Below are 12,525 nucleotides of genomic sequence, written 5' to 3'. Positions count from 1 at the left end.
AATCTCTTAAAACTATTTTTATTTTCAATTGTATTTCAGCCATGAACATGTCATGTAACTTCGAGCACGATTGCCCCTACACGGAAAGTCCTAACACAGAAATTGTTAGCGGTCCTCACCATCCGCCCGGATCGGCACGTGGTACGATTAGTTTAAGATTATTTATTAGACGGCATGGAAGCTTACAAAATTTTATATTGATCAATATCTATTGGGATCTCAAAATCTCAGTTGTTAAGGCACTCGACTCATAAAATAAAATAAACAAAGTTCTGGAGTTCTCTACTTAGAACAGCGCTACACCGTGGATAAGCATCATTTAAGTGCCATCGTTACTTATATTAATTTACTAAAAACATTACACACACACATTCACAAACAATTTTTACACCCCTAAACTTGTCTCACACTATTTTTATTTGTGGGGGGAAAAAACGAACAAAACAAACACGAAGATAGATATGATTTCATATTTCTGTGCTACTTCGCATGACGCATGCGCTGCTGGAAATTTTAACACATTTCAATGACGTACGTTTTGTGATACATTTCCGGGGAATCCCCTGTTAAAAATAGATTGACCTCTGTAGTCTGAGACTTCGCACACGTAGTCCGAGACTTGATAGTCAGGGACAAAGTCTGACTCCATGAATAGCTTACTTTTCGTAGCCTCGGACCTCCCAAAGTCTTGGACTACGAAGTCTCAGACTATCATAGAACAGGTCCATGAATTAGACTCCTGGAGTTTCTGATCCAAACGCACTGTCGTAACACAAGAAAAGCAAAAAGACGGGTTTAGAGTCCTAGTGTAGTCAAGCTTTTTATGTTAATTATGAACCCCTTATCCATCCAGTATTTGTTACTTTCCGCTAACGTTACACAATCACCCGGGATTCATTCAAGCTCTATGGGCTCTGAAGGAATACTGTTTTTTCCTTTCTTTCTAAAGAAATCAGTTAATCACAAATAATGAGTGCATTTCACAATATTACATTTCTCTCCCCCCCCCCCGAAAAATATAAGCTTTGAAACAGTGCATTATCCACCAAATACAATGATCAAATCGCTTTACAAGGGGTCCCAAGCTAACAGCAAGTCTTAACATTAAGATCAGACACGACAGCTGAAATGCAGTAAAGCATTTCATGTTTTTCGTTGAATATTCCTTCTGAATAAAATCAATTTATATTTGCTCAACCTTCATAAATCAGATCCACCTTTTACACTCACAACATATGTATACTATTTTCCTTTTCAGGACATTCTCTGAAGTTTCCATTTTCTGCTGATGCTTTTAATCATAATCTTTTAACGTCAAGTACATTTACTCTCGCGGAAAAAAGCTGTCTGTCTTTTTGGGCAAAGGCGGAGAACGTTTGGGGGAATGTGAATGTTTGGTACCAGAAATCAGGAATCACGAACATTGCTATTGGAAATTTCAATGTATACCCCAAAGATGACTGGAAACAGTTTCAGGCAGAGATTTTTCCATTCACAGACGGCCAGGTAAGTGAGGATCGCTTTCCACATTCATCTTGTCGAGGAGAGGTGAGGGAGGGTGGGCGTAGTCTTCTCAAAACTGGGAGATAAGTTGCCAGACTTCTGTGTCAGCAAGAGGAGGTACTGGGTGGCTTCAAACAGTCTAAGGTCTGGAATCTACCCAACCACAGGTACTCATTTTACACCCGAGTACTGTGAGAGAATGTGAGTAAAGGGTCTTTTACAAAGACTCAACTATGCGCCGAGCGAAGCTCGAACCCATGAACCTTCCGATCCGAAAGCGAGTGTCATACCACAAGACCACATAGCCACACGAGTTTGCCGAGTTCGTCGTTTTAATAGAACTTCATAATAATGGGATGTGAGATCATTAGAAGCTGCTGCCTTCTCCATCATTTTCAGAAGGTGATTTTTAAAACCTGTCACGTCACATCAAAATAGAAACTGTTTTGATACCTTCAAGCAAAATATTGGACACCTTAGAATCACCAAGGAGAATTTGACGTTTTCAAAATACTCAGGGTATTGTTTCAAAAGGCAAAATAGAGTCACTATATTATATGTAATTGACAAAAAGTCGCGGTTTTCCCTGAATGGTGAAAACTCGAGTTAGCAGTAGGTATTAAAATGTATCTCCTCAATTGAACAACTCCGAGCTTTGATATTGAGCAAATAATATCCACTAAACGTGCTCAAATCGCTTAACAGGGGTTCCTAGCCAACAGTAACAGTTAACATATAGAACAAACATTACAATTTTCCACGTTCAGGCACTCATTTTACACCCGACTAGGTCAAAGACTGGGAGTAAAGAGCATTTTCCAAGGACTCAACTATGCCCATCTCAGATCGGAACTCGAACCGAGGACCTTCCCATCCTAAACCGAGTGTCATACCACTAGACCACATAGACGCAAAATTAGAAAGTTTAATTAAGTTAATTGAATAAGTTTAAAATTATCAATGATACTCACATTCGGATCGAAAAAACCTGGGTTTGGGCCTTGCTCGGCGCATAGTTGAGTCCTTGGAAAGGCTGTTTAGTTAACTCCTCCCACCGTACTCAGGTGTAAAAAGAATACACGGGCGTTAACAGCGTTGTCTCTCTGGAAAAAAATGTAATATCGCCTATTAGGCGTCATATCTCGTTTTACATATTGGGTGTCGCTGTTGGTGAGGGACCCTTTATAAAGGACACTGAGAATGTTTATTGGATTTTGCTCTGTATAAAAGCTCAAGTGTATTTATGTCCCACTGTCTCAAATGGATGAACCGCATACCGAAAAATGAATTTCAAGTTGCAATAATCAGAGATTTTAAATTTTAGAAACTCTGTTCTTATTTGATAAATGTTTAAAGTCCCCTAAATTCGTCACAACTCTTGTTTTATCACGTTTAGACTACTGCAATGGTCTTTTATCTCACATAAGCCAGGATAAAATTGCGCGCTTACAGATCATACCGAATATTAGAAGTCGTAGTAATCCTCGCAGTCTGAATGCCGTTTGGGTTTGATTGCATTTGTATTGTATTGGACAATATTTTGCGTTGGTTTGATATTAATTCCATAACAACATTGAGCCTATGACAATTTATGGTATCAGACCTGCACATACGAACAAAATATATACATCTGTTGTTAGACCAGCAATGTTGTATGGATTAAAGACTGCAGCTATAACCAAGAAACAAGATAAAGAAGTTGAGGTGGCAGATATGAGGATGTTGAATGGTCACTTGGCTGGACAAGAAAAGATAAAGTGAAAAATAACGAATTTGAAGGTTTACTGAAGTGAAGAATGTATGTATCACTAAAGATGAAAGAAGATAGATTGAAATGGTTCGGACATGTTGAGAGACGAGAGAAGGAGTACGTGGGAAGGAAAGTATTGGCGGATATAGATAGTATGCGCTTGGCTAAGAAGCTCATAACATTGCCATCCGGAAGTATAACGGACCAACACACAAAACTGTGTGTATCCATGAACGTTTATAGTCAGGTTAATACAGTTCATTGAGCATTACTCATAAACGCGGATGGCAAAAACCAATAACAAAGACCCGAGTGACGTCATCTTCGAACTATCTATACAATTATAGGGAAAGAGAAAAAGGGTCGCTCAAAGAATAGGTGGTTGGATAGGGTACAAAACGGTATGAACGAACTGGATCTGGAGGGAGATGATGCAATGAACCGAGATGCATGAAGATGTAACAGTCATAATGGCAACCCTGCAAAATACGGGTTAAGCTGAAAGTACAAAGTAAAGACCTGCACATACTATCGAAGTGTATTTACTTGTAAGTCTGACAAACCAAATTGTTATGGTCTCTTTGTTGTAATAAACATTCTCTCAAATCATCACACCATATTGTCCATTATAACAATAATAAAACAAGCCCATCATTTTTCTGGTTATAAGACCTACAAATCTGTTCACGTCGGCTACTATGTAAGTATAATAATGATAGCATTTGATATTCTTTTGGCCGAAAAATATTAGTATTATTATTATTATTATTCTTTTTATTATTATTATTATTATTATTATTATTATTATTATTATTATTATTATTATTATTATTATTATTATTATTATTATTATTATTATTATTATTATTAATTATTATTATTATATTATTTTTAATTATTATTATTATTATTATTATTATTATTATTATTATTATTATTATTATTATTATTATTATTATTATTATTATTATTATTATTATTATTATTATTGTTATTATTATTATTTCAGATTGAGTTTAGAATTATAACCTTTGATTCTGAGAGCGTCATCTACATGGATGATATAGACCTAAACGTGGGGAAGTGTAAAAAGCTTGAAACCTAAATGGTAAGTATTCATACGCGGACCGCGAGGACGAGAGACGCATGCGCACAACCAACATGACGTTCTCTCTCTAATAACTTTTCCGCCGGTGACGTCACAGACTATGGGTGACGTCCAATCAAGGGACGCTACTCTTCCGCTAATCTCATTCCCTATAGAGCTGTAAAGTTAGGTGCCCCAAACGTAAACAAAGGTCGAGAAGCACGTGGCAAACCACATGTTCCTGTCTTGACAGCTCACGTTCCAATGTAAATTATAGAAAAAAATAACCTTTAAAATTTGGCTGGTAGGTGGCAAAAGAAACACATATTCATAAATACTCGATCATGCATCAAATAATGTCTAGATATGGATATTTTATGGAACAAAAGGTAAAATTTTCTAAAATTTATCAAAAGTTACAGTCTATCTATTTTTAGACCAGAGCAAATTATTGCGCTGGTGTGAACAAAACGAGAATTATTCGGAGCCTGATTTTCATAATAATTTAGCCTTATATTATCATTTCTGCAACTGTTAGATTTTATGTAAACATATTTTCAATACTGAAAGTGTATTGCCTACAACTCAAACTACAAAATTGGGAGACCTATATTGTGCGTAAATTATTCCGGTCCCTAACGGAAATCACTAGCAACTTGTTATTGTTTACGTTTGGGGCACCTAACTTTACTGCTCTATATGTAATCGTGCGGCGTCTTATCCTCTTATCCTTTTAACCAGCTAAATGGAGTACTCTGGAGAGACACGTTTTCATAAATTTGCCCAGAAAACCTGTCCTTCAAATATCATTCGATTTAAACGACCCTCATGTTGGCAAATACTCTCAAACCTAGGACACTGCGCAGTCCCAGGATTGAGAGTTTTGAGAGTTTTTGCCAAGGTCATTTTAGTCGATCGATATTTGAAGGATAGGTTTTATGGCCAATGTTTTAAAATACGTCTCTTTCCAAATTTCGGCAGTTAAATTATTAAAGGTAAACTGGGATAAATTATTATCCCTTTGATGCCTTATTGGGTGAATGCGTTCGTCACCAATACGCTTCAACAGTCGTAACGTCACTTCCCTCGTAATGACGCATGGTAACTTAGTAACTGGCTCTAAACATTGTCTACTGATATAAGAAGTCACTGGCTCTAAACTATCGGAACAATGGCGGACGCCCTCATGAAATATTTCTCCGACGAGCAAAAGCGTATCCAGAGGAAAAAAAGCATTATAAATCTGATCATGTTTTGACTTTTACACATTCTGATCACATGACATATGAAAAGTTCTAACCAGCATGAAGATTAAAAAGTACAGATTTTCTTTGTTTAGAACCACGATGGCCGCCGTTTCTGGGCGACGTGACATCAGACTATTGAATCCAATTGTCTCCCAACATAGCAAACACGGCTATTTCGACAACTCGCATAAATACAACATTGACAGGGCAAACCGATTTCCATAAGTAAACAACACTCATAGATCACACGACGGTTTTGACAAAAAGAAGCCACAACACTGAGATATAACTCCTATTGATGCAATGCAGTTAAGTAAAATTCTCACAACATCCACCAGTCGGATATAACGTACCAACACACAACGCTATGTTTAACCTTAAACCTGTATTGTCTGATTGATACAAATTAGTGAGAACTAATCATAAAAATGGCCGGCTAAAACAATAAAAAAAGAGTTGAGTGACGTCAATTTCGTTCCTTCTATATATATGGGATCAAGTAAAACTTACTCAATCACTGTTCAGGGGACTAGGTCCGGTGGTATCCGCATTCACTTTATAGATAGTATGCAGGTGACGTCACTCAGGCCTTTGTTATTGTTTTTGCCATCCGCGTTTGTGAGTTGTTCTCACTAAACTGTATTAACCAGACTATAAAAGTTCATGGTTACACAGAGTTTGTGTGTTGGTCCGTTATACTTCCGGATGGCAATGTTGTGAACTCCTTGGCCAAGCGCATTCTATCTATACATGGCATGATAGTGGTAATAAATCATTATGAAAAACATCAATCATATTTGTATCGTCATGACTTCAATTCTTTCTCGATCAGTTCATGAATTGGTCAAGAGCAAATGCATCAGCATATATAAGTTTACATATTCTCGAGCCCCATAACCAAAGATATCAGATTTGATTTAGCATTGTTGCAGTACTGGACATTATTTTGCGTTGTTTAGAGAATATTTCCGTCACAACAACCAGCCCATAACTATTAATAGTACAATTACCATCACTGTCACTGTAGTAGTAGTAGTAGTAGTAGTAGTAGTAGTAGTAGTAGTAGTAGTAGTAGTAGTAGTAGTAGTAGTAGTAGTAGTAGTAGTAGTAGTAGTAGTAGTAGTAGTAGTAGTAGTAGTAGTAGTAGTAGTAGTAGTAGTAGTAGTAGCAATTTTGAAAATATTATTAATAATAATAATAATAATAATAATAATAATAATAATAGTAGTAGTAGTAGTAGTAGTAGTAGTAGTAGTAGTAGTAGTAGTAGTAGTAGTAGTAGTAGTAGTAATAATAATAGTAGTAGTAGTAGTAGTAGTAGTAGTAGTAGTAGTAGTAGTAGTAGTAGTAGTAGTAGTAGTAGCATTAGTGGTAGTAAGAGTAGTAGGAGTAGAAGTAGTAGTTGTCGAAGTAGTTATATAAGTGGAAGTAGTAGTAGTAGTAGTAGTAGTAGTAGTAGTAGTAGTAGTAGTAGTAGTAGTAGTAGTAGTAGTAGTAGTAGTAGTAGTAGTAGAAGTAGTGATAGTAGTGAGTATTATTATTATTATTGTTGTTATTATTATTATTATTATTATTATTATTATTATTATTATTATTATTATTATTATTATTATTATTATTATTATTATTATTATTATTATTATTATACTAGGCTATACATTATTATTTCCTAATGAAAAACGCTACCATTTCATGTCAATGAACTTTAACTATTAAATCTGCATTTCAGACTACGAGTCAAGCAACCCAAGACAACAAAAAAATGTCCTTAAATAAGGAAAATAAACGTGACAACAAAATCAGAAAATGCTGTGTTTTTATTTTGTGAACTGAAAAAGTGTGTTGAAACAGTGACTGTCCAGTCATAAATGAAAATTAGAAGAAAAAAATAAACTTCCAAAAAATCTACCTGCCTCGACTGTCAATTTGATAGGAAGTGAACTTTGACCTGCGACCTTAAAATGGTCTTATGTTGTCAGGGTGAACTAGATCGGTGTTTCTTTTAAACGAAACCTACCGAAACTTATCGAAACCGTTCGAAGCTATGGGAGGTGATTAAAAGTGGAGAATGGGAAGTGGATATCAGTGGAGAGTGAAGCCTGGGCAATAGGAGGTGGACACTGATGAATGGGGCATGGGCACGGGATTATAGGATAAGTATCGGATACTAGAGCTGGTGCAGGGAATTGATTTATAAAGATCTTGCAATAGTCTTCAACAGTCGTACTGTCACTTCCTTCCTTATGACGTATGGTAACTTAGTAACACTGGCTCTAAACTATCGGAACAATGGCTGACGCCGTATGAAATATTTCCCCGGCGAGCTTAAACGCGTATCCCTAGGAAAAAAAACCCCATCAATTTGATCATGTATTGACTTTTACACATTCTGATCACAAGGCATATGAAAAGGGAATGATAAGTTCTAGCCAGCATGAAGAATAAAAAGTAATGATTTTCTTTGTTTAGAACCAAGATGGCCGCCGTTGCCGGGCGCGTGACATCAGACTATTGAATCCAATTGGCTTCAACGGCGGTGTGTCTTTTTTACGAAACCCGCCGAAACCCGACGAAACCCGACGAATCCCGACAAAGTTATGGGAAGTAGGTGGCTGTGGGGAGTGAACCTAGAACTCAGGGAAGTGTACACCCTTGGGGAGTGAACCTGGGACTGGGTTTCGGCGGGGTTCGTAAAAAAGAACCAGTGCTTTTTTACGAAACCCGCCGAAACCCGGCGAAACCCGACAATATCCAGCAAAGTTATGGGAAGTAGACAACTGTGGGGAGTGAACCCGATACTAAGGGAAGTGTACACCAGTCGGGAGTGAACCTGAGACTATGGTCATCGGCCGGTTACGGCGGGTTTCGTAAAAAAGAATTAGTGCTTTATTACGAAACCCGCCGAAACCCGACAATATCCGGCAAAGTTATGGGAGTTTGGCAACAGTGGGGGGCGATCCTGGGAGTCAGGGAATTGCACACCAGTGGGGAGTTAACCTGAGACTGTGTAAAAAGGATATCAGTGGGAAATAAACCTGGGACTAAAGGGAGATGGATACCATTGAAAGTTGAAGCCGGATATGGGAGTTGAGTACCAGAGGAGAATGAACCTGACACTATAGAGGGTGGGCGCCAGTGGGGAGTGAACCTGGGACTCAGGGAATTTCACACCAGTGGGGAGTTAACCTGGGACTCTGTAAAAAGGATGTCAGTGGGAAATAAACCTGGGACTAAAGGGAGATGGATACCATTGAAAGTTGAAGCCGGATATGGGAGTTGAGTACCAGAGGAGAATGAACCTGACACTATAGAAGGTGGGCGCCAGTGGGGAGTGAACCTGGGACTCAGGGAATTTCACACCAGTGGGGAGTTAACCTGGGACTCTGTAAAAAGGATATCAGTGGGAAATAAACCTGGGACTAAAGGGAGATGGATACCATTGAAAGTTGAAGCCGGATATGAGAGTTTGGTACCAGAGGAGAATGAACCTGACACTATAGGAGGTGGGCGCCAGTGAGGAGTGAACCTGGGACTATGTAAACAGGATATCAGTGGGAAATAAACCTGGGACTAAAGGGAGGTGGATACCATTGGGAGTTGAAGCCGGATTTGGGAGTTGGGTACCAGAGGAGAGAGAAACCTGACACTATAGGAGGTGGGCGCCAGTGGGGAGTGAACCTGGGACTATGTAAAAAGGATATCAGTGGGAAATAAACCTGGGACTAAAGGGAGATGAATACCATTGAAAGTTGAAGCCGGATATGAGAGTTTGGTACCAGAGGAGAATGAACCTGACACTATAGGAGGTGGGCGCCAGTGAGGAGTGAACCTGGGACTATGTAAACAGGATATCAGTGGGAAATAAACCTGGGACTAAAGGGAGGTGGATACCATTGGGAGTTGAAGCCGGATTTGGGAGTTGGGTACCAGAGGAGAGAGAAACCTGACACTATAGGAGGTGGGCGCCAGTGGGGAGTGAACCTGGGACTATGTAAAAAGGATATCAGTGGGAAATAAACCTGGGACTAAAGGGAGATGAATACCATTGAAAGTTGAAGCCGGATATGAGAGTTTGGTACCAGAGGAGAATGAACCTGACACTATAGGAGGTGGGCGCCAGTGAGGAGTGAACCTGGGACTATGTAAACAGGATATCAGTGGGAAATAAACCTGTGACTAAAGGGAGGTGGATACCATTGGGAGTTGAAGCCGGATTTGGGAGTTTGGTACCAGAGGAGAGAGAAACCTGACACTATAGGAGGTGGCCGCCAGTGGGGAGTGAACCTGGGACTATGTAAACAGGATATCAGTAGGAAATAAACCTGGGACTAAAGGGAAATGGATACCATTGGGAGTTGAAGCCGGATATGAGAGTTTGGTACCAGAGAAGAATGAACCTGACACTATAGGGGGTGGGCGCCAGTGAGGAGTGAACCTGGGACAATGTAAAAAGGAAATCTTGGACTAAAGGGAAAAGGATACCATTGGGACTTGAAGCCGGATTTGGGAGTTGGGTACCAGAGGAGAGAGGAACCTGACACTATAGGAAATAAACCTGGGACTAAAGGGAGATGGACACCATTGAAAGTTGAAGATTGATATGGGAGTTGAGTACCAGAGGAGAATGAGCCTGACACTATAGGAGGTGGGCGCCAGTGTGGAGTGAACCTGGGACTCAGGGAAGTGCACACCAATTTGGAGTTAACCTGGGACTGTGGGAGATGGATAACTGTGGGTATCCGAGCCGAACTAAGGAGTTGGGTACCAGAGGAGAATGAACCTGACACTATAAAAGGTGGGCGCCACTGGGGAGTGAACCTGGGAGTCAGGGAATTGCACACCAGTGTGGAGTTAACCTGTGAATATCTAAAAAAGGATATCAGTGGGAAATAAATCCGGCTTCAACTCCCAATGGTATCCATCTCCCTTTAGTCCCAGATTTATTTCCTACTGATATCCTTTATACATATTCCCAGGTTAACTCCCCACTGATGTGCAATTTCCTGAGTCCCAGGTTCACTCTCCACTGGCGCCCACCTCCTATTGTGTCAGGTTCATTCTCCTCTGGTACCAAACTTTCATATCCGGTTTCAACTTTCAATGGTATCCATGTCCCTTTAGTCCAAGTTTTATTTCCCACTGATATCCTGTTTACATAGTCCCAGGTTCACTCCCCATTGGCGCCCACCCCCTATAGTGTCAGGTTCATTCTCCTCTGGTACCAAGCTATCATATCCGACTTCAACTTTCAATTGTATCCATCTTCCTTTAGTCCCAGGATTATTTCCCACTGATATCCTGTTTACATAGTCCCAGGTTCACTCCCCACTGGCGCCCACCTCCTATAGTGTCAGGTTCATTCTCCTCTGGTACCAAACTCTCATATCCGGCTTCAACTTTTAATGGTATTCATCTCCCTTTAGTCCCAGGTTTATTTCCCACTGATATCCTTTTTACATAGTCCCAGGTTCACTCCCCACTGGCGCCCACCTCCTATAGTGTCAGGTTTCTCTCTCCTCTGGTACCAAACTCTCATATCCGGCTTCAACTTTCAATGGTATTCATCTCCCTTTAGTCCCAGGTTTATTTTCCACTGATATCCTGTTTACATAGTCCCAGGTTCACTCCCCACTGGCGGCCACCTCCTATAGTGTCAGGTTTCTCTCTCCTCTGGTACCCAACTCCCAAATCCGGCTTCAACTCCCAATGGTATCCACCTCCCTTTAGTCCCAGGTTTATTTCCCACTGATATCCTGTTTACATAGTCCCAGGTTCACTCCTCACTGGCGCCCACCGCCTATAGTGTCAGGTTCATTCTCCTCTGGTACCAAACTCTCATATCCGGCTTCAACTTTCAATGGTATCCATCTCCCTTTAGTCCCAGGTTTATTTCCCACTGATATCCTTTTTACATAGTCCCAGGTTCACTCCCCACTGGCGCCCACCTCCTATAGTGTCAGGTTTCTCTCTCCTCTGGTACCCAACTCCCAAATCCGGCTTCAACTCCCAATGGTATCCACCTCCCTTTAGTCCCAGGTTTATTTCCCACTGATATCCTGTTTACATACTCCCAGGTTCACTCCTCACTGGCGCCCACCTCCTATAGTGTCAGGTTCTTTCTCCTCTGGTACCAAACTCTCATATCCGGCTTCAACTTTCAATGGTATCCATCTCCCTTTAGTCCCAGGTTTATATCCCACTGATATCCTTTTCACAGAGTCCCAGGTTAACTCCCCACTGGTGTGAAATTCCCTGAGTCCCAGGTTCACTCCCCACTGGCGCCCACCTTCTATAGTGTCAGGTTCATTCTCCTCTGGTACTCAACTCCCATATCCGGCTTCAACTTTCAATGGTATCCATCTCCCTTTAGTCCCAGGTTTATTTCCCACTGATATCCTTTTTACACAGTCCCAGGTTAACTCCCCACTGGTGTGCAATTCCCTGACTCCCAGGATCACCCCCACTGTTGCCAAACTCCCATAACTTTGCCGGATATTGTCGGGTTTTGGCGGGTTTCGTCGGGTTTCGTAATAAAGCACTAATTCTTTTTTACGAAACCCGCCGAAACCGGCCGATAACCTTAGTCTCAGGTTCACTCCCGACTGGTGTACACTTCCCTGAGTATCGGGTTCACTCCCCACAGTTGTCTACTTCTCATAACTTTGCTGGATATTGTCGGGTTTCGCCGGGTTTCGGCGGGTTTCGGCGGGTTTCGTAAAAAAGCACTGGTTCTTTTTTACGAAACCCGCCGAAACCCAGTCCCAGGTTCACTCCCCAATTGTGTACACTTCCCTGAGTTCTAGGTTCACTCCCCACAACCACCTACTTCCCATAACTTTGTCGGGATTCGTCGGGTTTCGGCGGGTTTCGGCGGGTTTCGCAGGGTTTCGGCGGGTTTCGTAAAAAAGACACACCCCTTCAACGGTCATGTAATCACG

The 12,525-nt window shown here is 40.7% G+C and overlaps 2 protein-coding genes across 2 annotated transcripts in view; one reads left to right on the top strand and one right to left on the bottom strand.

Moving 5' to 3' along the window:
- Positions 1–7,392, top strand: part of LOC144959337 (uncharacterized) — an 8,138-nt gene extending 746 nt beyond the window's left edge. The window contains exons 2-5 of the mRNA XM_078891898.1: positions 40–141; positions 1,259–1,506; positions 4,263–4,361; positions 7,317–7,392. Of these exons, the coding sequence (XP_078748024.1) occupies positions 40–141; positions 1,259–1,506; positions 4,263–4,358 (446 nt within the window). The 3' untranslated portion in view covers positions 4,359–4,361; positions 7,317–7,392. The remainder of the gene's footprint in view (positions 1–39; positions 142–1,258; positions 1,507–4,262; positions 4,362–7,316) is intronic.
- Positions 1–12,525, bottom strand: part of LOC144958803 (uncharacterized) — a 304,414-nt gene that overhangs the window by 164,211 nt on the left and 127,678 nt on the right. The window lies entirely within an intron of this gene.

The sequence above is a fragment of the Berghia stephanieae genome, chromosome 13, assembly GCF_034508935.2.
Source record: "Berghia stephanieae isolate SIO BIC M18660-M18661 chromosome 13, UCSD_Bste_1.3, whole genome shotgun sequence".
Taxonomy (NCBI): domain Eukaryota; kingdom Metazoa; phylum Mollusca; class Gastropoda; order Nudibranchia; family Aeolidiidae; genus Berghia; species Berghia stephanieae.
Note: the sequence above shows the minus strand (reverse complement) of the source record. Positions and strands in the feature narration are given on the sequence as shown.